General features: G+C 42.1%; 1 protein-coding gene across 1 annotated transcript in view; it reads left to right on the forward strand.

Annotated features, from left to right (window-relative positions):
* LOC123364566 (pinopsin-like) overlaps window positions 1-27,408 on the forward strand; it is a 141,349-nt gene that overhangs the window by 74,439 nt on the left and 39,502 nt on the right. The window contains exon 3 of the mRNA XM_045006795.1: window positions 24,690-24,923. Coding sequence (XP_044862730.1) covers window positions 24,690-24,923 — 234 coding nt within the window. The remainder of the gene's footprint in view (window positions 1-24,689; window positions 24,924-27,408) is intronic.

Here is a 27,408-nt window from a genome sequence, read left to right on the forward strand (position 1 = left end):
TCTTTATTTTGTTTTCAGATAGATGCGTTTTAGTCAAGAGAGTATGCTGAAAACAACTGTTTTTATATTAATTCACAATGTATTAAGGTGCAGACATGACCACATTGCCTTTTTGCTGTCTGAAAGCTTGAATGGAAACATATTTCTGACCGGAGCGGCTTAGCCATTTCGCCGCCCCAAGTAGGCGTGCCTGCGGATGCTCCATCGGAGCCGCGGGACGAGCGGACCCTCCGCAGGCACGCCTGCGGGAGATCCACCGGAGCCGCCTTCCGCCCTCCCGGCGACCGGCAGAGTGCCCCCCGCGGTATGCTGCCCCAAGCACGCGCTTGGCGTGCTGGAGCCTGGAGCCGCCCCTGTTTCTGACTCTTATCTCAGATTACACCTATATTTCTCCAGGCCAAAAGCTGCTGGAGTATGAGCAGGTACTGCATTATGCATATCATAGATGGTCCTACTGGTGAAAAATTAGCATGTTATCCACTAAACCTATTAAATATTAAATACAAAAAAAATCTGTAAGGCAACATTGTGGTCTAATTTTAACTCATAAGAGTACAAAAATCCAAAGATAAGACTGCCTGCTAATGTGCCTTTATCTCATCTCTGTGTGTGAGGGGCTTGCATACCTACCAATAGCCCAGAAGAACTGGTACAGTACAGTACTGAATTTCTGGTAAAGAACACAAAAGAGATTTTCAATGTATTTTGATTTTTGAGCTGCCACCCCTACTACAATCTTTTGACTGTTATTCTTCACTCCATGCAGAATCTGTATAACACAAATCTATGCTTCTTTCATGCATCATTGGTAAAAAGTGCTATCCAGAATAGAGCAACAGAGCAGCAGCAGCAGCACAAAAATGAACTAGTGAAATGTTTAGTTTTCTCCTTTATGGGAATTTTTTTTTTAAGAAGAAAACAACATTCTTAAAAAACTAAGCTACAATGCCTGATGTCTCGTATCCAGCTGCACTTGCAGGTACTTATTGTCAATCTCTCTAAAGCCCTTTCTCAGAGATAGGAAGACTCAGACCATAGTGGTTGTTGGTTCCAATATTGTGTCAGAACTGAGTGGTTAATCAATGTTTGGGGCCCTGGAGATATTTCAGTTGGGAGTAGAAATTGATAATAGGTATTTCTTTGGTGCAGTTTTGTTTATTTACAAAGAATATACAAAATCCAGTGTACCTGGACACAGAAGGAATCAAACAGCAGGAAACAGCTTCTTTTGCTCACAGCACCAAGAACACTTTTCAGCCTGCATCCCTAACCCAAAATCCTCTCCCCCAGATTTCTTCTAGGGTCAGACACTGTGATTCAGTTGCTCCTTCTGTCTTTCTTTCACTCTCTCTCATGCCTGGTCTACACTACGCATTTAAACCGGTTTTAGGAGCGTAAAACCGATTTAACGCCACAACCGTCCACACTAGGAGGCACCTTATATCGATTTTAATGGCTCTTTAAACCGGTTTCTGTACTCCTCCCTAACGAGAGGAGTAGCGCTAGTATCGGTATTACCATATCGGATTAGGGTTAGTGTGGCCGCTGATCGACGGTATTGGCCTCCGGGCGGTATCCCACAGTGCACCACTGACCGCTCTGGACAGCAATCTGAACTCGGATGCAGTGGCCAGGTAGACAGGAAAAGCCCCGCGAACTTTTGAATATTTCCTGTTTGCCCAGCGTGGAGCTCCGATCACCACGGGTGGTGATGCAGTTAAAAATCAAAATAAAGAAAGAGCTCCAGCATGGACGATGCGGACGTGATCGCTGTAAGGGCAGGCAAAACTGTTCTATCAGCGCTCCATTACAGAAGACGAAATTCAAAATCATTTTTTAAATATCTCCAGACAGACGCCATAGCAGGGACTCAGCGCACTGCTGCGTGGCAAACGTAACGGAAAGCCAAAGAATCAAATGGACGCTCATGGACTGGAGGACTCAAGCTATCCCACAGTTCCTGCAGTCTCTGAAAAGCATTTGCATTCTTGGCTGAGCTCCAAATGCTTCTAGGGTCAAAAACAGTGTCCGCGGTGGGTCAGGGCATAGCTAGGCAATTTACGCACCCCCCCACCCACCCCCAGAAGTGAAAGGGAAAACAATCCTGTCTTGACTCTTTTACATGTCACCCTATCTTTACTGAATGCTGCAGATAGACGGGATGGTGCAGCACTCAACAATAACATCCTTCCTCCCACCCCGCCATGGGTGGCTGATGGTACAATAGGACTGCTACCCGTCCTCATCATCAGCCTATTGGCACATGGGGCAGTGCAAAAGGACTGGTAACCATACCAACTTGCTTGGGACAGGTCGATCAAGGTCGCCTGGTCCTAATTTTTCCTGGTAGATGGTGCAGTATGGCTGATATCCATCATCGTCATAGCAACAGGGGGCTGAGCTCCATCAGCCCCCACCCTTCATGTGTAAAGAAAAGATTCAAGTGTCCCTGAACTAGCAGAGGGATGCACTCCTTACTGTCCTGTCTGGACTATCATAGCAGCTGGAGGCTGCCTTCACTAACAAGTCACTGTGTCTTATTCCTGCATTCTTTATTACTTCATCACACAAGTGGGGGGACAATGCTACGGTAGCCCATGAAGGCTGGGGGAAGAATGAAATGAACAGGAGGGGTTGTTGCAGGAGCACCCCCTGTGAATAGCATACAGCTCATAATTTCTGCAGGATCTGACACAGAGCAGCTGTGCTCTCTGGTTATGATATACAGTGGTTCTCTAGTACACTTGCCCATATTCTAGGCAGGACTGATTCTATTTTTAGATACCAAAAAGGAGGGATTGACTCAGGGAGTCATTCCCAATTTTGGCTTTTGCGCCCCTGGCTAAGAGCAGCCAGGGGCACTTATGACAGCAGCAAATGGAACAGTGCAAAAGGACTGGTAGCCATGATCATCTTATTACCAATTTATGGATTGGTAGATGGTGCAGTATGGCTGATAACCATCTCTGCTGTCATGCAAAAGCAAAAGCATGCTGCTGTGTAGCGCTGCTGAATCGCCTCTGTCAGCGGCATCTAGTACACATACGGTGACAGTCACAAAAGGCAAAACAGGCTCCATGATTGCCATGCTATGGCATCTGCCAGGGCAATCCAGGGAAAAAAGGCGCGAAATGCTTGTCTGCCGTTGCTTTCCCAGAGGAAGGAGTGACTGACGACATTTACCCAGAACCACCCGCGACAATGATTTTTGCCCCATCAGGCACTGGGATCTCAACCCGGAAATGCCAAGGGGCGGGGGAGGCTGCGGGAACTATGGGATAGCTACGGGATAGCTACCCACAGTGCAACGCTTCAGAAATCGACGCTAGCCTCGGACCATGGACGCACACCACCGATTTAATGTGTTTAGTGTGGCCGCGCGCACTCGATTTTATAAAATCTGTTTTACAAAACCGGTTTATGCAAATTCGGAATAGTCCCGTAGTGTAGACGTACCCTCAGTTCTTGTCTGTTCTGCCTTTCTTCTCATACACATGCAAAGCAAAACTCAGCAAAAGCTCCTGGGTCAGTTCACCTACTCCTTGTGTCAGGTGGGAATTTATTTTATACAGTTGTATTTATTGAAGGATGAGTTCATACCTCTCGATCTCAATGAGATTTTAACTCAATCCATAACACTCAGCTCATAGCAGCTGCAAACAACAAAGTCAATGCAAAGTGACAGAAGTGCTATTGTCTTTCATTCCTTTTTTTCAAACTGAGTGGGCCTATTGTGTAAATCAGTAGTCTCCTGCACTTTCCCCTGCACCTGCTGTAAACAACCAAACAAAAACAAATTTTCATATAAAACAATCTTTGCAAAACCAAGCACTTTACTTCAGTACATAACCTGCCCATCTTGTCTATAGACATCATCATATACTAACAGTATGTTTTGTAAATGTGCTCCAACACCATATTTGTATTGGATGTTACACAGAGGGGACAGGGATTTGTCTGATGGTGATGGAGTCAGTATTGCAAACCACTTTCTCCATGATTGGCCCATTCTAGTGATACCAATAGGTCTCCAAAACATAAGAACAGCCATACTGGTTCAGACCAATGGTCCATTTAGACCAGTATCCTATTTTCCAGCAGTGGCCAGTGCCAGGTGCTTCAGAGGGAATGAACAGAACAGGTAATTATCAAGTGATCTACCCCATGTCATCTAGTCCCAGCTTCTCACAGTCAAAGTTTTAGGGACATCCAGAGCATGGGATTGTGTTGCTGACCACAGGTTGATTGTGCATTGTGTGAAGAAATACTTCGTTATGTTAGCTTTAAACCTGCTGCCTATTAATTTCATTGGGTGACTCCTGGTTCTTGTGTTATGTGAAAGAGTAAATAACATTTCTCTATTCATTTTCTGCACACCATTCATGATTTTATAGACCTCTATTATATCCCCCCTTTAGTCATCTCATTTTAATCTCTTCTCATATAGAAGCTGTTCCATAAGCCTAATAATTTTGGTTGCCCTTCTCTGTACCTTTTCCAAATCTAATATATCTTGTTTGAGATGGGACGACCAGAACTGCAAGCAGTATTCAAGATGTAGATGTAGCATGGATTAATATAGAGGCATTATGATGTTTTCTGTCTTAATATCTTCCATAACATATCATGTTTATCTATGTGCATGATAAACATGGGTGGAAGACTTAAAGCAGATCAGCCAGCCCATTTTTTTTAGTCATAAGGATGTAAAAAGTAGCACGTCTGGACTTGTGCAAAGAGTGTTTTTTTTTCCCTTTCAAAAATGCTCAAGAGAGAAAATTTCCCTTTCACTTAGTGCAGGGGTCTGCAACCTCTGGCACATGGCTCACCAGGGTAAGCACCTGGTGCCAAAGGTTGCCAATCCCTGATCTAGACACTAGAAAGGGATTCTTTAAAATAAATGTGCTTACTCTAAGTAGATTGAAAACATACACAATGTCACACTACTACTTTGTGGTTATTAGAGACCCAGTGGTGCAGCATCTGAGCTTACAAAGTGAAGTTGTTGAAAATGTATCAAGCAATGTTTCATAAAGCAAATTTGTTTTACTTTATAAAAACTTTGTCATTAATAGTGAATTAAACATTTGTTTTAAAAAATATTTCTCCAGGCCTTTGGTGCCTGAGGCATCTTTATTAGCAAGAAATAAGCATTGGCCTAAAAACAGTTAGTGTTGCCTTTTAAACTTTTCCTAATTTTGTAAGCAGTGTGTAAGTGCCATTTTGTGAGTCACGTTCAATGGGCCATGACAACGAATGCACGAGAGGTGTAGTGGGCTAGTCCCACATCAGAGTTGGCAGCATGAAAGCTTCAGACACCATGAAATACCAGAGCAATTTCTTTCCTGAACAGCTGCCTACGTCTCTGCTTGCACAGCTCCAATGAAACAGGCTAGGAGCACTGGCAATCCACTCTGCCATGCCATGTCATACCATGGGCTTAGATTGCAGCAAGGGAGATTTAAAACTTCCTAACCGTAAAGATAATTAAGCACTGGAGCAAATTAACTAGGGAGGTTGTAGAATCTCAGTCATTGGAGGTTTTTATGAACAAGTTAGACAAATACCTGTCAGGGATGGTCTAGATATTTATTCCTGCCTCAGTGCAGGAGACTGGACTAGCTGACCTCTCAAGTTCCCTTGCAGTCCTACATTATTATGATTCTATGTACAGGCTTACCTCTGCCTACTTCTCCTTACTCTTACTGACTAGCCTGAATTTCTTTGGAGGCTGACTAGTGAAGGGTACAGGGAGAAGGAAGAGATTGCCATGGGATGGAGTGCCCAACCAAGGTCAAGAGAACACAGCTATGCCTTGCCTATGCTAGCAAACTTTGTAGCTGTAATTCACCACCAGTGGAAGCTGTAGTGCAGACAGGCCTCAGTCATTTCCCCCACTTGTCTAATCCTCCTCAGACTAGAGTTAGATGCCCTATTAAAAACACCTGAGCTCTGTCAATGTTATAGCTTCCGCCATTTCTATTAGCAGTCGAGCTGCACTGGTGGTGAATTACAGCTACAAAGTTTGCTAGTGTAGATGCAAGGCTTATGATATTACTCACTCAAAAGCAGATGAACCATCCCGTTTCCCCAACAGTGTAATATGACGATTTAAAATGGACATTTTGCGTTTACAGACACAACAGTGCTTTTTCCCTTGAGAGGCCTGCGTTACAGTTGCTAGGCAACTAGGCCTTTCTTTTCGCGTTTGTTTCTCTATGCCACAGCTCAGGTGCACAAATGTCTGTGGTATGTTCACACAGCAGCATGGCCACCTGGCAGATAAATTTCCAAAACATTGGGGTCAATAAGCCTGACTGTTCAGGAATTTGTGACCACAGCCACATCTGTCTTGTTAGCATATACAAATCTGTCAACAGCGTGCGCAAATTGGCCTGATACATAAAAATATCTACTGCATATTGTGACAGGCTGCAATGCCATACTAAGACTGACAAACCGGTCAGGATGGACTCTTCTGTTGCTACTCATAGTGATGCCTGGAATATTTCATATGCAAAGATTCTCTCTGGTAGCGATCTGGTGTCCTTATAGACCTATTGTAGGTCTCCTTTGTATAGATCTAGGGATGGACCATGGAGCCAGGTGCATAGGGGAAAGTCTCTGTATCCTGTAAATGAGTTTAGCTTGATTACTTATTGACATACTATGTAAGTACATGGTTTTTATGTGAAGTGACTCAGGGCAGCCTCACCAAGCAACTAGCCTCCTTGGAATGAGCAACTACGGCTTCCAAGTATTGGGCCACCACAACAATGAAAGCCTTCCTGGTGATGCAGACAGCCCATATGTTCATAGGCTAGCTGGCACTCAACCAAATTAGCATGGGCACTTTCCCAAGCAATTCTGAAAATAGATTGTGGGCCTCTACAGAATCAGAGTCATAGAATTTAAGGCCAGAAGGAAGCACCCAATCATCTAGTCTGACTTTCTGTCTGTCATAGACCACCAGCCCCCAGACACAAAACTGAACTATGTAGAATAAAGGCCCGTCTGTGTCCATGAACATGCCCAGAACTTGGTTCATTAGTGTGTGTATGTCCTCTAGGGCACCCAGGTCCTGCACATACCCAGCCACCTCCTTTAAAAAATCCAATACATGCTCATATCCCACTTGAACCTAGAATTAAATGCTCACATGGGGATTTAGACATGCCCAAGCTTCTAAAAATTTAGCCCATAAATCCTTACTGGACATTTTTGCATGAACATCACATTCCGGAGACTTCTTGACCCCTAACTGTGAGGGATTTGGAGGGAGGATTACACGGTATTTAGTATAGGCTTTGGTTTTGTTTATTATTTGTCTGTTCAACCATGGCTTTTTGCAAGCAGAAATAATTCTGCACAGTCAATGTTTGACTTACAGGATGATTTATCAGACTGATAAAAGCAATAGTTTTGTCAGAAGTCAGGAAAAGCAGAGGCAATAGAGATAAGATAATCTAAAACAATATAAACCTTTATTACAAAGTAAATATATTTCCTAACTGGAAGCTTGTAAATTATTTTTTATTTCTAGATGATTGTCTTTAGTACCAAACCCAGGGAGGAAGTACTTAATTCTGTCTAGGAGAGAATCATGATGTTGTTGTGCATTCATTTTATAAATACTCAGGTTGAATATAATTAATTGAAGTAATTTCATTATGTTCATCATCTGTGATATTCTCAAGTCAGAGATTAGAAAGACCTAACTCTTCCCAGTTAGGATGTAATTATTTTTTTCAAGCATTTAATGGTTCTGGATACATGACCTCCTTATTAAAAAATGAATAAACATCTATTTGACATGTAAATTTGAGGTAGAGATATTTTTATCTCCTTCAGGTTTACAGTGAAACCATCTTTGCTAAACAAGCAAAGAGGAAGTGAATGAATGAAACCTGCCTGGGTACTGAGCCCTCTTAGTTTCCACTGGCATCAATGGAATGGATGTTGAGGACATGCAGCACTTTGCAACTTTGCTGTTATAGAGTATGTTTCCATTATGGTGAACACTCCAACATTTGAGGGAAATTAACTGATAGCAGCGTGGAGTAGAGGCCCTTATGACCAATTTCAGTGCAACTTCTAGGGCAGTTAGCTCCCACGTCTCAGTCCCCCAGGATAGCCTGGGCTGGGTGGGAGCAGCCCCCCTGCAAAGCCCCACCCAAGTTACTGTGTCCTCACTGGTACTCTGCTCCCGTGTGTATTACCTGGACTTCTGGGGACATTGTTTTGTGCTGCAGTAAGTGTGACTAATGAACCGCCCACAGTTCCCATTGTACCATTTTTGATACCATCTAAGAGACTGTCCAAAAAGACAGTAATTACTTGTCAAACAAGAGGGGTTTTTTTCCTTCTAAAACTCTCTAAAGGGAAAGGGAAAGGGAACAAGAAATGTTATTAAAAGGAAAGCCTTACTTAATACTTTACATTTCAGATGATTTAACTGGTTTTCCTTCTTGTCTGTATCTCTAAGATTAAAAGGATTTTTAATGCTGTGTTTGCCATGGTACTAAACAAACTCTGAATGCCAAACCCGAAAGTGTTTAATGTTAGACAGAGACTGGGTATGTTAACACCTTTGACCCATATATTCCATTTAAATTAATACACTTCCCCTTTTTAAAGTTAAATGTTACTATGCAGTTTTCTTGTTCGTTTGATTGGTTTTTTGTATATGGTCCCCTCCCAGGATGCTAAATTTAATTGCATTATGCTCACTAGCTGAACTACTTGGTAAAATAGGTACCTCTTGTACCAGATCCTGTGCTTTACTTAGGACTAAATCACAAATTGCCTCTCTTTGCAGGTTCTAGGACTAGCTGCCCCAAGAAGCAGTTGTTTATCTTTGCATCACACCCTGAGGTGTCATTTACCTAGTCAATATGAGGATAGTTGAAATCACCCATTATTATTTCTGCTTTTGTAGCCTCTCTAACCTCCCTTAGCATTTCACAGTCACCGTCACCATCCTAGTCAGGTGGTCAGTTGTATATTCTTCTGGCTATACTCTTGTTATTCAAGAAATTCAAGAACAGAATTTCTATCCATCAAGATTCTAAGGTACTGTTTAATTAATTTGCCTTTTTTTTTTAAACATAGAGTGACACTTCCCACCAGCATCTCCTACTCTGTCATTTCTCTATATTTTGGATCCTGGTATTACCATGTCCCACTGATTATCCTCATTCCACCAAATTTCCACAATGTCTATTATACTGATATCCCCAATGCCTATTATACCAATATCGTCATATAATAGCAGGAATTCTAGTCATCTCATCTTACTAGCTAGACTTCTAGCATTTGTACATATGTTTAACTGGGACTCTTTCACATTTGACTTTTCCTTACTAGCTCCTATCTATACTTTGCCAACTTCTTTCCTCTCTTCTACAGAAGGATACTAAGTACCTGTAATGGGATCGGCACCCACCTCTCATGAGTGCCCCCTCTGGTTGGGTGTGTCTGCGGTCTTTAAACTCATCGTCCCTGGCACGGGGCTATATCCCCAGGGCTTCCTCCCTGGAGACACTACCTTCCTGAAGCCCTCCCCCAGCTCAGTCCCTATAGCCAACCAGGAGCTCCTTCATTGATCCGCCGGTCCCTGGTAGCAACCTATCTTTAACTCAGCCCTAGCAGCCAGCTTGGAGCACCAAGCATCCACTCTCCTCCAACAAGGAACTGAACTTGCTCTGGTCCTGCAGCTCTTCTTATACTACCCTGCTGGGCCCTGATTGGCTGCTTCCCACACAGCCACTCTAGGCAGCTTGGAGGACCTCTCTTCTGCCCTTTTCTAGAGTGGGTGTGGCAGGGTCATAAGGCCTCTAGCAGGGGGCCTCAGGGCCTAGTCCACCCATCACACACCTCCTCCCTCAGACAAGATTGAGGTGGTACTCTTGCAGGTAATGTCTCTGCTTACCAGTATTTCACCCTACTTTAGCAGGGTATTTACTCTCTCCAACCTTTCTATCTGGAGTTTTCCTTTGCCTGTGTCCCCATTTGTCTGGGCTCCCCCTCCCTGGTCTCTCTTACCTAGGGAGCTTTAGTAGTCCTTGCTCTGGTTTCTCAGGGTTTCCTTTCCTGGCCTCTCTTACCTGGAGAGATTTTCTAGTTCAGGCTCCTTCCTTAAGTTGTTCTGTGACATGCCTTCTACTAATTTTGCCCTGCTTCCTCAGAGTTTCTACCTGGAGAGCTTTATAATCCTTGCCCCCTTTTTATCAGGGTTCTCTCTCAGGCCTTTCTACCTGGAGAGCTAGTCATGATAATCTCTGCCCTTGTTTATCAGGGTTTCTCTCCCAGGTCTCTCTACCAGAGAGTTTTTAACAGTGAGTCTGGGTCCCTCTCAGACCTCTGTCTGAAGAGCTATTCACTGTAGTCTGCTGGGTAGCTGAGGGGACTACTGCCATTACTGCAGCCTCTGTTGTGCATGGGATCTTAGTATTCATGCCACATTTCTTTGTTAAACTGCTACCTGTTCCTTTGGGAGGGTGGGTGGGGGGTGTTTCTAGATGCCTGGCACATCACTGGTATCCACCACTGGGCCCTGATTGGCTGCTTCCCACAAAGCTGCTCTAGGCAGCTTAGAGGACCTCTCTATTGCCCTTTTCTGGGGCAGTGTGACAGGGCCACAAGGCCTCCAGCTGGGGGCCTCAGGGACTAGGCCATCCCATCACAGTACCTGCTTAAAAATTCATCCTTACCTTAAGGGATGTCTCCATCCAGACTGTGTGCTCCTCCATACCTGTTGGCTTTCCCCCAGACTTTAGTTTAAAAAATCCTCTGCCACCTTTTTAATTTTACGTGCCAGCAGTCCGGTTCCATTTTGGTGTGGGTGGAGCCCAAGTCTCTGTATAGGCTCCTCCTTCCACAAAAGTTTCCCTAGTTCCTAATAAACCTAAATCTGTCTTCCCTACACCATCATCTGATCCACTCATTTAGACCTCACAGTTATGCTTATGTTACTGGCCCTGCATGTGGAACTGGAAGCATTTCAAAGAGTGCTATTGTACTGTATCAGAGGGGTAGCCGTGTTAGTCTGGATCTGTAAAAGTAGCAAAGAGTCCTGTGGCACCTTATAGACTAACAGACGTATTGGAGCATGCATCTGATGAAGTGGGTATTCACCCACGAAAGCTCATGCTCCAATATGTCTGTTAGTCTATATGGTGCCACAGGACTCTTTGCTGCTATTGTACTGGTCCTCAATTTTAATCTTTTACTTAGGACATTCACTCTAGGACCCTTGAGGCCATATTGCTGTAGAGATTTTTGTTGTTACAACTAGGCTACAATGAACTGAAAAGTGGTGACTGGATGAACCTTTTGAAATTCTCCTTTCTGTCAGGATAAACAACCAAAAGTTCTTCAAACTATCTGTGCCCTAAGGGTATATCTACACTGTGATGTATCAGAGGGGTAGCCGTGTTAGTCTGGTTCTGTAAAAGCAGCAAAGAATCCTGTGGCACCTTATAGACAGACGTTTTGCAGCATGAGCTTTCGTGGGTGAATACCCACTTGCATCCGACTAAGTGGGTATTCACCCACGAAAGCTCATGCTGCAAAACGTCTGTTAGTCTATAAGGTGCCACAGGATTCTTTGCTGCTTCTACACTGTGATGTAAGCCCAGGGGTTAGTAGATCTTGAGTTAGCAGACTCTGGGTTTGTAACCTAGGGCTCAATCATCTATACTAATTTGTAACCCCAGGTTATGTATTGTTTGACCCTGGGTCCCAAACTGAGGCTCCAGTCTCTGCACTGCATTATGTGATCCCAAGTCCAAGCTGCCATATCCCAGACTTCCTAGCACCCTTCCAAAATGTGGCCACTCTAACCCTTTGTTTGTGTTGCAGTGTGGAAAAATTTGACTGTCCGCTAAACTTGACTGTCTCTAGGACAAAGAAAGTTAGCCCGTGAGATTCTTTGGTGGATTCCCAGAGCATAAGTCCAGTGGGGCTATGTCTACACTGCAAAGCTATAGGGCTTGAACCACAGTTCCTGACTTGACTCAGGCTCAGACCCTCTCCCCTTGTGGAGGCCTCAGACCTTAGGCCCAAACCCTGGGCTAGTGAGATTTGGGTGTAGATGGAACAGGGGTTAGGCTTGAGCCTGAGTTCCAACCCTGGGCTTACATTGCAGTGCAGGCATACTGTCAGTCTGCAGAATGGGGCATGAAAACATGCGAGAACAGGCTCCCGAGTGAAATTTCCAGTACTTATGGTGTTCTGGTTGCAATACAAAAGTAAGCGGCAAACCAGAAATTAAAAACAAATAGAAAGGAAGAGGAAGTGAACCAAACTATCCAAACTGGAAAAAATAGTTTTGTCCAATTTAAATTTTGGGACAAGATTTTTGGTCTGTTCTTATTTTGGCCAAATCACTTTGCCCATCTCAATTGAAATGAACTATTGCTCTTCTCCTAACTGGCTGTCTAATGAAGACATGTGACTGTTCTTATTTCCTACTTCAGTTATCATCGTTTCACTCTATCTTGACACTGTTTTACTCTTGACATCCAATGCTACACTTCCAAGTGTAGGTGCAAATTCTATTCCCTACATACAAATAATATTAACATTGTATTGCTTGGCAACAAACAGCAACTTTTGTAACTGGAGCTTCTTATCTGTAATTTGACATCAGTCTTTGAAGAGTTCAACCACAGTTGCAATACTGCAGATATCCAGTTGAATAGATACTATCTCTGAAAGAAGGTGCATATAGATGGGCAGGGAATGAATGATTGACACTGAGTATAGGTGCTTTCATACTCTGCTTTAGCAATTCAGTCAATGCAAAATGCACTGAGGCCAGCTTTTAAATATTGGTTTGCTTTATTTTCCATTTTTCTTAGCTCTGACTGAATAATTAGATCAGCTCAAAGAATTAAAAGATTTAATAAAAACATAGAATAAAACAATAGAACTTGGTTATTGAAAAAATACAAAGAATTTCTGCATAGCTTATTGCCAAGTTTTTTCAAAAATAGGATCCTTATGTTAGTCACCTATGTTCATATTTAGACATCTAAATTACCGGTAGTTGCCTGATTTCCGAAAGTGCTCCCAGGATCTCCCATTGACTTCAGTAACAGCATGCCTCATTGCTGAGTAGCACCTAATAATTTATATTATTTTTCCTGTTACATGACTTGATACTTCATGTCATAGTTACAGCACTAGCTGCACCTCCATCCCCTCTCTGAGTGCAGCCCTCTGGTGTCAGGCCTTGCACTTTTACTAATCCTGGGGTTGAATTCTGCAATTCTCCCAGTCTTAGACTGGGCTCTGGGCTACAGTACCGTGTGTATCCAGTGTTCTCACCCTGCAGATCCAACTGGGTTGAGCATCTGTGGTTCTTCCCTTCAGGAGTCTGTGACTAGTGGTATTCAGTAACAAAACAGCCTTACTAAAACCAAAGCACTATTTATTTTGATAGAAGGAACAAATCATTCAGAGAATAACAATGTCACACTGTTTGGAGTGACTCATGACTGTAAGTGCCTGCCTCAGTGCAGACTGTCAAAAACGGGGCAGACACCCCAAACTGGTGATGTGTACTATAATTACACTTCACCAAGTCAGTAACAAATGTGAATTCCTGGATCGCTATAACAGTCTTACCATGGAGCCACAGACAATCCCCTTAGACTTTTCAGTCTGTCTTACCACCCAGGCAAGCTGAACTTAGTGATAAATGGTTACACCAAAAATCACACAATATTCAGGTTGCTTCCAGTCCCAAGAGACCAGCCATTCATTTGACTTTTGGGTGTGGTTGTGGTGTTTTCCCAAATTAATGTTTGGTTCCCTCCCTTTTAATAAAAGTTCTCTTTTGTTGAACACAGACTCAGAGCTTGTATTGCCTCTTTGAGGCACCCAGGTTTGGTGTTAAATTTTCCTAGATTACTGGATGGGTGTTTGAGATGGTTCTGTGTTGTATTTTTAAGATGAACCCCTAGATTTTGAACTCAGGCCTTCTTGCTGCCAATTCCAGGTACAAGAAGGATAGCAGATATCTATTTTTCTTTTTACAAATTACTCTGCTTTCCATTTTTTATTTAAAAAATAAATCCAACCATTAGCTATAGTTTGTGCAAGATACACACTGTTGCATGCAAAGAATGGTGCACAGCTGAGAAAGCACCAGGAGAAACTGCTTCAGGAAACACAATCTCTCCCAGAGTTCCTGGTGTGCTTCAGGAGTGTGCATTCAGCACCATCCATTGGAATGGTGCAACTTGTTGGCCTTGGGATGTTGGCTCTGCTCTGCAGGCTAGGATTATGGGAGAGGAACTAGTCCCACCTCCATCCCACTTATGCCTTTCAGGTAATTTTCTCTAGAGAGGTAAGAGATGGCAAGCAGTCCCTGCACACAGTTTACTCTGCATTAAGGCACAGAGATTATATTTAATTACACCCATGCCAACTCTCAGTTTTATCACAGGTCTAATATTTGGTGTTTTTGTTAAAGCTCCAGCTACTGGAATCATGCTATAACCTGAGCATCTCAGCTTTCATTAAAAAAAACCCCAACCAACCCATACATTTCTACCTTTCTTTGTTGCAGAGAAAAGTAAAAAAGATGAAACCTAAAGGCTTCAGCACCAGGAGGCAAATTGTAATATAATTGTTAAAATTTCATGTTTTGGGGGAGGCCTGGCTCAGAGAGTTTGAACACTTGGGTTTGGCAATACTACAATTTAATTATTATTTAATTATAGCAAAACACAGTAACCAAAGCCTGTTGCAGCTCCCTGATGTGTTCCGGCAGTCTAGAGTACTGCCTTCTGGAGAACAACCCTCAGACACACAGTTACAAATCAAGGACCACTGCCCCACCCAACAGGGGCTCCTGGGGCATTTGGTCCTTTCATGGGATGACAAGGCTGAGAGAAGCTCACGTGCTTCATGTGTGGGCCAGGCCAATCATAATCTGGCCCATTGAAAATATTCTTTCTCCAGGGGACTGATGAACTGAAGAGGCTAAAGGAAACAGTGTCAAGTAGATGGAAAAAGAGAGAGCCAGACAATGAAGTGTGAAAGTCTGGGGGGTAATACGGGAAAAAACCTCTTTCTAAGGTCAAGAGGGATCATGCTAAAGATGAAGTCCCTACAGCATTTTTGTCTAATTTCATAAGCAGATGTATTGTTTATGGCAATAGTCACGTCTCTGAAATGTTATTTTTATATCCTTTAGTGGTAGTGGAGTATGTTTGGTGCAAACCAGGGCAAGAGAGAGCATTAGCTGACATTTACAGCAGCACTTCCACATCATTCATCTGTCTGAAAAAATCATATATGTGAAGAAAATAAGACGTGGAAAATGGAGACTGAAAAGGCTGTGAGGTGTGTTTTGATATTCATAATACAACAGTTTGCCAGAAAAACCTGTGGGCATATTAATTCTCAAATGTTACGTCCAAGGTTATTTACATTCAAATTATTTTTCTATCAGTAGTGATCAGTAGAAACAATTTTCTACAAAATTTTGGGTGGGAACACACCCAGTCCCTTCTTCTTAAGATTCCGTATTTTCTGTGGACTGGATGGTTTGGGAAATTCTTAATAAGATACTAGGTCTTTCACTTTGAGATCATCAACTGTAGTCTGACCCAGATTGGTAACAATCAAAAGCTCTTACCACCTGCTTGTAATTCGTTGCTGTCACACCTCACACTCAGGACTGAATGGACCCATAGATTGAATTATTTCCTGGGGATAGTTCTGACGAGTCCCAGTGGAGGCATGAGGGAAGGTCAGGGATGAAGTGCCAGAATGCACAGGCCACAATGGTCATGACTCCCCTCTAGGGAAGGTAGCTACGTGCTTTGCTCCACTGAAACCCCAACCACCTTATGAGTTGGTTCTGGTGGGTGGTGAGGTTAGCTGTGGCTGTTGGGTTCAGGGAAGTTCTAAAAGTCTAAAGCTATGAAGCACGTGAATGTCATTCCAGGGGTGATTTTATTCCTGGACAGCCAGGATCAGGGAGTAGAAAGGTGTGCACAGGTGAAGATTAAGCTCTCTGAGAGATCAGTGTCCTATAGTTTTGCTGATCCTGAAAATGAAAGAGCTTAATTTGTTTTCCAACAAACTGAATGAATTTCAGTGCAAACCCATAGATAGGTTTGCATTCAGTGTGATATCAGTGTGCTGGAACAAGAGGTGGATGAGGCATAAATCTGAGGCAACAAAAGAGGGCAATAAGTTTCCCTTTCTAAAACCAGGCTCTATTATGGAAACCAAAATAACTGTACTCACTGGATTTTGTCAAAGACATGCGAGAAAAAACACATGAATTTAACTATTTTAGGACTTTTATGCTGTGTGCCAATCTGGTCCTGGGAAACAAATCCAACCAGGAGTATATGATGGAGCAATAACTGGTTGACTTAATGCACGAGAATGTGTTTACCAAGTCAGAATACTATTAAGAAACATTTAGCTACTATGGTAAGAGAATTCTCTCAGCTAAAATGATTAATGGTAGAGGAACATGGACTTCCCCAAGTCCACAAGCTTAATTGATATTGATGGGAATAACATCTATGGGTCAAGGACTGTACATGGCCCTTAATTTGGGTCTATCGTATTTGCATTTTAGGCTGAAACATTAATATTAGGCTCAATAACTATTCCAGCTTCAATACCCAAGATTCCAATAATGCCAGATTTAGGGTAATAAAATATTCTTGATCTCGACTTCACCTTGTAATCATAACAATGATATTAAAATAAAGAAGAGTAAAGCACCCTTTTTATGATGTCATGACTTACTCATTTTTGTATTTTCTGCTGATTTTAACATATGCATTATGACTCCAATTCAGCCAAAGCACATCCCATTTAAATCAGTGGGATCTAAGCATGTGCTTAAGTGCCGTGTTGAATCAGATCCCATAGGACGGTAACAGGCCATTGATAAAGCAGAAGTTTTTGTTTGATTCCTGATTTCTAGAGGGATCTTATGTATCTTTGGTATTAGCATTAGTTTTGAACACGGTCATTTGAAGTTAAATCCCCCTTTTTACCAGCTTTCCCATGGTAATCTACCTACAGTAAACTCGAAGACATTCTGTATATCTTGATATTCATAAAGTGCCAATTACCATGTTACCAGGCTTGATAGCTACATTGAGACAGATTACCTCTTCCATCTCCTGTCTTTTCCAATAGCTTTTTAACAGCCCGTATTTAATTTTTTTGAGACTGGTAACCAGATTGTGGAGAGAGAAGCAAGATCAGCAACTGCTGGCTACCAACATTTGAATCACTGCCTATCTTGGAAGATGTCTGGGCTTTTATAGAAAGTGTGTGAAGTATTTAAGTGTCTAATGATTGACTGTTAAAAGAGAAGACTATTTAGTTTACTTGACTAGTTGTGGAAGGAAGAAAAATGATTCTTCCCTGGTCTCATTTTCCTCTACTGTGACTTTCCCATTAAAAAGTCTAGCTCCCTTCTGTTTTTTCCTTTTCATTTCCAGACGTTTTAACTGACTAGTCAACCCAGGACCGGCACTCGATTATGACTATTGCATTATGTCTTGGTTTTTGATAGTATACTTAACCAAATATTTATGTCCAAGTAAGAGTTCATAACTAACATCTGAGAGGTTTTACCGGAAAGGAGAGTAGAGAGCCAGTGTCTCCAGTGCTCTCAGTGGCCCCATGGAGGAGGAAGCTGCCTGATTGGAATGCAAAGGGGAACCAAATGCAGAGCTGGGGTGGGTAAGGGGGTAGGGAAAGGAGTCGATGGGCACAAAGAGTCTAATAAGATTGGGACTAGAGAGGGAGAAACTGACTGGGAGTTGGAGGGGGAGACTGGGACTGGTTGGGAAAGGAGACTGGGCCTGGGAACCGTGGAGGAGACTGGTACTCAGAGTTAGTGAGGGAAATTGGAGGGAGGACTGGGAGCCAATTGACTGGAGGCAGAGAACACTGAGAGTGGATGAGGAGCTGGGTTACAGGATGGTGAAGACAGGGAGTAGCTGGACAAGGGGACTAGGAAGCAGGGGAGGCAGGAGACCATATCTGACAAGGAGCTGTACTTAATGAGGGAGGGGTCCTATGGAATAAATAATGAGTGATCGTGTAATTAAAGATTGTGCCATAAGGCTTATGTACCAGGGAGCTGAATTAAGGTTGCACAAGAAACCTTACTTGTGGCCTTTTCTAATATTTGAGTGCTTGACTTCGCAACCTTATCAAACAAATTGTGTTAAAAGAACATTATGTATAATATAGAAGGAGTTTGCAAGATCCTGATATTTCATCTGGTTTAGAAACCCATCCTGAGCCTGTGTAGTCTAAAATCTAGAGACCCCCAGGAAGTATAAATGTCATTATAATGACAAGCACAGGTCGTCACTACATGACTGTTTTCAGCCACACTAGGTCCTTTCCAGGAGTGGCTGTAGCTATAACTTGTCTTCTAAGATCAGTGGTAACAAAGCAGACATGTACATTTTGGCCCAGGACAGGTCCATCTACATGTTTGCTCCCTAATCTTCGGAACAAACATAAACTTGCCCCACGCTGGGATTTCAGTGCATAGTTGAACTGATGCCAACCCCTAGTGTAGCCAAGGTAGCGTGATTTGTAGAAGCACATCCTTCTTAGCCCAGGGCAAATAAACTACAAAGCTACAGATCATATCTATACTAGGGGTGAGATTCTTTGCTGTGCCCCATTTGACAGCCAGGGGAAGACGGGGAGCTATGATGGCTTTAATTCTATGGATTCATGTCCTCCCAGTCATGGGCTGCTCCTCAGCCCTTGGTGTGACTTAGCCCTATGGTTACAGTTACAGCTGCCTGTGAGTGCTGCCCTATGGGCCGCTGTGCTGCCTGGAATCCCTGCAGTGCAGCTCCTGCAGCCGGAACACACCCCTTCCATGCCCTATGGGTATGCTCCCTATGTCAGGGCTTGCCCTGAGAAGGCAGACTCACAGCTGTGCCAGGGGAATCATCTCCAGGCCACAACTGGGGCTTAGAGAGCCACTTCTCACTGCTTCAGCCTTTTCCCCCAGAGTACAGGGATTGTAGCAGGAGTAAGGGTTTCACCCTAGGAATTTGCATTGGGGCAGCTGTACAGATGTAGCTAGTGGTTTCAAGCCCAGTGTAGATAAATCGCTCTATAATATATACACAAACAGACCTCAAATATATATTTTTACTATCATTTCAGTTTACTTCTTTATTTAATTAAAATACATTTAACTCAAAATAGCAGAAACAAAACATTTGAACCTCATTGCAGTTAATTTAGGCTTAACATAAACTCAGTTGCCATATACATGGAAACAGTTTTTGAACACTCTTTCGGTTGTGGTTGTCCAATACTGTCTAGACACAAAGCTTTCTCTGAGAGAGGTTCACATTTGATTATTGCAAATAAGTTATAGTGATTTGGTTAGTATCTGTTTTAAAATATGGCATGTAACCACTTCTTTGTTGTTTAATTGCCCAGTGTTCTTGATCCTGGCAAAAACATAACTTTTCAGGCCTTGGATCACCTTGTTGAAGTGTATTGTATTTGAGGCTTTCTGACACCTATAAAGGTGAACTTTAAAAGGTAACACATTTTAAAGGTGAACTATAAAACTGCAATGACAACTGAGTTAAATCCATAAAAATACATTGTATGTCCTCAAAAACTAGACTCTTGGGATGGGGCACCAGTGGTGCCCAACTTTATTGCACAGGAGGACCACATAAACTTAAGCACGACCTTGTGTGGGCCAAACAGATTCTATGGATTCTTTGATAAGATTTAAAGTCACCTGTACTGATTTATATTTTAAGTTCAGCTTATTTAATATGTATTTAGATTGTTTCTCTGTACAGTATTGTCTATTTACACACTTAGAATCATAAAATTGTAGGACTGGAAGGGACCTCGAGAGGTCATCTAGTCCAGTACCCTGCACTCATGGCAGGACTAAGTATTATCTAAAGCAGGGGTGGCCAACCTGAGCCTGAGAAGGAGCCAGAATTTACCAATGTACATTGCCAAAGAGCCACAGTAATATGTCAGCAGCCCCCTCATCAGCTCTCCCACTCCCAGTGCCTCCCGCCCACTGGCAGCCCCACTGATCAGCGCCTCCCCCTCCTGCCCCATACCTCCCGATCAGCTGTTTTGTGGTATGCAGGAGGGTCTGTGGGGGGGAGGAGGAGGAGGAGGAGCGAGAGCATGGCAGGCTCAGGGGAGGAGGTGGGAAGGGGTGGAGTGGGGGCAGGGCCTGTGGCAGAGCCAGAGGTTGAGCAGAGAGCGCCCCTCAGCACATTGGAAAGTTGGTGCCTGTAGCTCCAGCCCCGGAGTCGGTGCCTATACAAGGAGCCGCATATTAACTTCTGAAGAGCCACATGTGGCTCTGGAGCCACAGGTTGGCCACCCCTGATCTAAACCATCTCTGACAGGTGTTTGTCTAACCTGCTTTTAAAAATCTCCAATGTGGAGATCTCACAGCCTCCCTAGGGAATTTATTCCAGTGCGTAACTGCCCTGATAGGAAGTTTTTCTTAATGTCCAACCTACTCTGCTCTTGTTGCAGTTTAAGTCCATTGGTTCTTGTCCTATCCTCAGAGGTTAAGAAGGACACTTTTTCTCCATTCTCCTTGTAACAACCTTTTACCTTAAAAACTGTTACCATGCCCCTCTCAGTCTTCTCGTCTCCAGATTAAACACACTCAGTTTTTTCAGTCTTCCCTCATAGGTCATGTTGTCTAGCCCTTTAATCATTTTTGTTGTTCTTCTCTGGACTTTCTCCAATTTGTCCACATTTTTCCTGAAATGTGGCACCCAGAACTGGACACAATACTCCAGCTGAGACCTAATCAGCGTTGGGAAGAACGAAAGAATTACTTCTCGTGTCTTGCTTACAACACTCCTGCTAATACATCCCAGAATGGTGTTCGCTTGTTTTGCAACAACGTTACACTGTTGACTCATATTTAGCTTGTGGTCCACTATAACCCCCACATCCCTTCCTGCAGTACTCCTTCTTAGGCAGTCATTTCCCATTTCGTATGTGTGCAACTGATTGTTCCTTCCTAAGTGGAGTCCTTTGCATTTGTCCTTATTGAATTTTATCCTATTTACTTCAGACTATTTCTCCAGTTTGTACAGATTATTTTGAATTTGAATCCTGTCCTCCAAAGCACTTGCAACTCCTCCCAGCTTATCATCTGCAAACTTTATAAGTGTACTCTCTATGACATTATCTAAATAATTGACGAAGGGATATTGAACAGAACCGGACTCCAAACTGATCTCTGCAGGACCCCACTTATTATGCCCTTCCAGCTTGACTGTATCCGACGAAGTGGGTATTCACCCACGAAAGCTCATGCTCCAATACGTCTGTTAGTCTATAAGGTGCCACAGGACTCTTTGCTGCTTTTACAGATCCAGACTAACACGGCTATTCCTCTGATACTTGACACCATGCAAGGCACTGCATTTAGCCGTATGTAGTGGAAATCCATCAACCTCTCTGGAAATGGTTTTCCAACAAGTTACGCGCCCGCCTTATAGTAGCTCCAGCTAGATTGTATTTCCCTCGTTTGTTTATGAGAAGGTCATGCAAGACAGTATCAAAAGTCTTATTAAAATCAAGATATACCACAACTTCAGCTTCTCCCCATCTACAAGGTGTTATCCTGTCAAAGCTATTGAGCTATTAAAGTTTATTTGTGTAAATTAAAAAGATGTAAACATGATGACAAAACGCTAATGAATGGACCGCTAGTATATTGTGTTGAAGCAGGCTGTGGGCTTTATGAAATGCTCTAGTGGGCTGTTCATAGCCTGCCGGCTGTAGGTTGAACACCCCTGCAGAACACAATTACATTTTAGCTACCCTTTTAAACATTCCAGCACTTCCTGACATCCTCTGGAATGTCTTGGTTTGCTAAAGACATCCCAGAATGCATCCAACCAACTCAAAATCCCTGCCCTCTCTGTCCACCACCACTAAAAGCATCGGTGGCTGGACTTGAGCTGCTTTGAGAAATGGCAAGGAGGTACAGTAGGTGAGGTCAGTACTCTAAGCCCCAACCCTAGGTCTGGGAGCTTTCAAATTCTAATGTGAGGATTAACTGGTTGTGTGTGAATGATTGGTTGATTTTAATGAAATAGTACTGACTCTAGAATGTAAATGTGAGGTCAAGGTTTGTGATGGGGACAGGGAGCTGAAGCAGGATGAGAAGGAAGACTGATGGCAAGGGATGGGGCATATGGACAGGACTAGCCAATAGAATACTGGAGTGGGACGCAGTAGACCTGGGTTTAATTCCCAGCTCTGCCACTGACCTGCTGGGTGACCTTGGGCAAGTCACACACCCCCCGTGCCTCAGTTTCTTCATCTGTAAAATGGGGCTAATGCTGCTGACCTCCTTTGTAAACTGTTTTGAGATCAATGGATGAAAAGTGCTATATAAGAGCTAGGGATTATTATTAGGAAGGAGGGTAGGGAAGAGCATGATATAAAAAAAATCAGGAATCAGGAGAGAGTTTACCTAACTTGCATGATCACATAAGCACATAGCAGTATTGCCAACTCCAAACATTAAAATATCATGGGTCAAGCCCCTTAAAAATCATGAGATTTTAAAAATATACATTTGGCAATTTTTTTATTTGCCTTCTGGCTTTTGAGCCTTTAGGGTGCACTTGGGTCACATTTTCAAGCTTTTCTCTGCAACCGTGAGGACTAGACATTTCCTTTTTTAAATGACTGTTGAGATGCTCACATAATCCCTTGTTTCCAGGAGCTGGGGCTTTAACTAAAACATCAAATATTGTGAGACTCACAATAAAATCACAGGAGTTGTCAACACCGGTAAAAATAAACCCATGGAACTAGCTAGATGTGTGCCAAACATCACAGCACGAGCACTTCGCTTTTACATGGCCTCCCTTCTTCGTCAACTCTTTAGGGCAGGGCCATTATCTAAAATATGGAGCACAAATGTGCTGACTGAAGCCTCTGCCTTCACTGGTAATCTTTAACTCTGATTAACATGCCTGAGCTGGGGACTTTTTCTGCTTCTATTAATATTAAGTCCTTAATATTATTCCAGCTCCCAGAGGAGCTGGACCTGCACTCTGAAATCAGACAAAATTTCCATTACAGCCAGTGGGAGTTTTATATGAACAAGCAATGCATGATTGGACCTTTTATTTATTAATATGTCTCATAGGATAAAATGTATATATAAGCAGCTTCGTTCCTACTAAATGTTTTTTCCCCTACATTTTCAGAAAAGCCAGATTTCTTTATTGCTACTTAGAGAGAATTGGTATTAGAGGGCCCTGGGAAATTTGGCAAAATTCTTCTGTGTAGTACAGTAGTGTGTTTGCTTTATGTACACACACTAGAGTAAAATGTATTTGTTTTGCTACTGTGGTGCCAGACAAACGCCACACCAAAAAGACTGACATCACATCTTATTACTCTGCCTTCCATATAACTTCACATTAATCACAGTATATAATAATATTTGTTGATAACTCGCAGTCAGGAGTGTATACACACATTCTCTCTCTCTCTCTCTCTCTCCTTAGTATATAGAGAGTTGAGCATACAAATGCCATTAGACTTTGCATGGCTTATGTGCTGCAGATTGCAATGGAAGATACTATACCTCTCAAATTGTCAACAGTTTCCACCTTCGGCTCTAATGATTTCATGTACATGTTTTTTCCCTGAAACAGAGCCTTCATTATGTGCATTTCTGCAGTCTACAACAGAATCTGTCCAAAATCAGTTCACTTCAAACTCTGTTTTTTGCTTGAAGTGTTTGGCAATTTATATTAATGTGAGTTGCCCTTTTGTTTACAAATTCACGAAGTTCAAGATCCTTTGGGTCTGACTCATTTTCACCAAGACCCTTCCATCCCTCTCTGCCATGGTTAAGAGGCCTTTAAAAGAGTGTCTTTTAGAATTACACTTTTTATTTTATTAATGAGAGGATTATTGTTTAAAATATTGTGGGAAAAGTTGGGCTGTAAGTAGGGGGGATGGAGGAGCAAGGAGGTTCGGTGGCATAGATGATCAGGAAGAATATTCCATGTGTAGGGGGCACTTGGAGAAAACAACAACAACAAAAAAAGGAACATATTCACAAAACACAGTCTATTCCTCTTCAGTATCTAGTGAGGTTTCTGCCTAAGGGGGATATGTGTTTTCTGTGCACTCACTTATATTATCAAGGCCATCAGAGGTATGGATACAGTCGAAACAGTCCAGTAAGAGAAAGTTTGTTACAACTCTCAGGACACGTGCTAATAATGTTTTGTTCATTTTGATATCTCAACCAGATAAACGTTTAATTGTACATCTTTTATAAAACACCTGGGGATGTTTTAGGAGACCAGAAAAAATAAGTGATGACTTTGTCATCTTTCTGCCTTTTCTTAAAACTGTAGTGGAATTCTGGTTTGTATTGACAGATAGCATTATGCACTCAGTGCTTCATCCAAAGCCCAGAGGAGTCGATGGAAAGACTCCCATTGACTTCAATCAGTTTTGGAGCGGGCCCTCAGTTTGCTTCTATAGTTATTTTTGTCAGTCAGAATGTGATACTTTGAATTGTAGTCTGAGATTTATAAGCTGTTTGAGCGATAAAATGACTGTTCTAGCTTCTTCATAATTCGATATTATTGTTTACCTTTCACTAGGTTGGAAAAATCCGGAAGAATGCTGCCCGTAAAAGGGAATACCATGTTCTCTTCATGGTGATTACTACAATAATCTGTTATCTAATATGCTGGATGCCTTATGGAGTTATAGCACTGCTTGCAACATTTGGTAGTCCAGGTGCAGTTTCTCCAGTAGCATATGTCATACCTTCCATCCTGGCAAAGAGCAGTACCGTATGCAATCCAATTATCTACATACTTATGAACAAGCAGGTAAGGAACATTGCTGTCATTACCTATTCACTACACAGTCTTTTTAAATGGCTCATCTGTTACTACATGATCAAAACCAAAAGGTTGACCTCAGAGCTTAAAATTGTTTGGACTCATTTAAAGGGATTAATGCCTAATATTTGTACTGATTGTCTTCCAATTGCTCTTTTATGATTATCATTGATCTCTCCCAATTCCAATGTCCTCTGCATATCTGACAGAGTCCCACATCACAGCTACCCTCTTATTCCCCATCTTCAAATGGAGATAACCCATATCCAGCTCTTTAAAGTAGTCATTATATTAAAGGTGCAAAGTATTATTATTTCGGTACCTCACAGACAGAGTAACAAACAGAATAAAATGGTGCTTTAGTAAATGAAGTACTCCACTAGCCCTTTTACTCAAAGAGCTGCATCACTGTGGTGGTGCCAATTTACTGCCTTGTGGGAAAAGATGTGCATGATACACATGATGTCTAAAGTGTCTTTTTAAATTGGGTATGATTGGTTGAAATCCCTACAGAAGCTAAACAGTACTGAGTAAGAATGTAAGAGGAATTGCATCACGGTCTGAGAGATCGGTTCTTCAGTTGGAAAACACGGGGTAGACACTCTGTTGAGACATACATTGTCCTTAGGGATACTGTACTCTGTTCACAATACACCTGAGGTTCTCAGTCTGCGATCATCACCACCTCACCCTTCCCATATTGCTAAGTAAAAGGGGTGTTCTGTTCTAGCTACATGAGAAGCAACATCAGCAGGATCCCAGTATAGAAAAGTTTGAGACCAATGTAATTCACCCTGGAAATGTATTTGCATACTGAAATTGCTTTATCTCTTTTTCACACATACTGCATGTTAATTTGTAAGTTGCAGAGTTCCCTGTGTAAGTGGGGTATGTTGGCATATATTTACCAAAAAGAGCACTTGAACCATTTGGGGTTTTTTTTGCGGGGGGAAAGGTTTTTAAAAATGCATGACCTGGATAAAGATATACAAGAAAAGAAGGCTGGAGAAATATTTATTATTTATCAGCCTTGACAATGACCCTTGAAAATAAATTGCCATTACAATTGCAAGTTTGAGAGCCAAATGCTACATTCTTCCCCTTCAAATGCAGAGATAGCTGGATGCTAATGAGGATATGAGGATAGAGTCTGGCTCTTAATGGGCCAAGTGCTCCGCTAGTATAAATCAGCACAGTTCCATTGAAGTGCATTCACAGATTTACACCAGCTGAAGATCTTGCCCAAAATGTTTGAAATTAATGAGTTGGTGTAGAACTTAAATAGTTAGTGCTAGTTATTTGGGAAAACAGAACTGTTAATTAAAAGAAAGACATTAAAAATAACATCTAGCATGGAATATGCTGATGGAGCTTGTTGAGCCACCAACTGCAGAGATCTTCAACAATAGCCCGGATAAAAGACCCACATATTTTTTGTGTAGGGAACAGGACTGTAGAAACCCAAGGGATGAATTAGATCCTCCAGCAGGTGCTTTCTAGACACATCATTAGATGCTAAATTTGCACTTGAGAAAATCTCTGGACGTTCTGGATGTTGAAAATTGTGAATCCATTGTTGTAAATTCTAAACATACATTGAAATTATGAATTCTAAAAGTTCATTGTGATTTATAAAGACGTCTTTTTGATACTATAACTATGAAAATTACTATAGAATTTCACCCTCAGTTCAATATATTATCAACATTTTTATTTATACTATAACAAAACAAATAGTGGCTCTGGATTCTTTATTATATATCCGCTGGAATCTACTATTAATAATTATGACCAGCAGCATTATGTTCAGCTTAGACATGGAAAAATGAGATTGTAATAAACAAAGATATACTAACATTGCCTTTCCTATCAAACTACCTCAGAGCACTTAGCTGCTTCACTGTTGTTCGTGTAGACCCATGTTTCCAAACAGGAAAAGGAAGTTTGACTGGAACTAATATGCTTCTGGCATCAAGGGTTGAGGTTGAATTAAGATTCCAGGCTGACACAAGGGCCTAATTAAAGTCAATGACAAACTCCCATTGATTTCAATAAGACCAGGATTTTGCCTCTTTTGAAGTCCTCTTTGAGCCATTGTTGAGGAGGACAAATTACTCCTACTGGAAGGTGCTAAGAGGGAAGCAAAACAGCAACTTCCTTCTCCTCCCCCGTATGCTTCAAAAAGCTCATGAGTACTCCTTAGAAGCAGCCCGTGTCTTATCTGTATTTATTCTGAAAGGGTTCTGAATGATTAGGTCTTTAGTTTCAATCAGTGAGTACTGAGATTGCTGCAGAAAGATTTGACAAAGGGGATATGTTTTGGTATCATCTGCACACAAATAACATATCATCAGTGATAAAATTATGGAAGCCTGAGGAACAATATAGATACAGAAATATATAAGCATAGCACAGTGTCTTTGGTATCTCAAAATTTCACAGGAACAATATCATAAGAATAATTATATGTCAT

Source organism: Mauremys mutica, chromosome 1 (assembly GCF_020497125.1).
Source record: "Mauremys mutica isolate MM-2020 ecotype Southern chromosome 1, ASM2049712v1, whole genome shotgun sequence".
Taxonomy (NCBI): Eukaryota; Metazoa; Chordata; order Testudines; family Geoemydidae; genus Mauremys; species Mauremys mutica.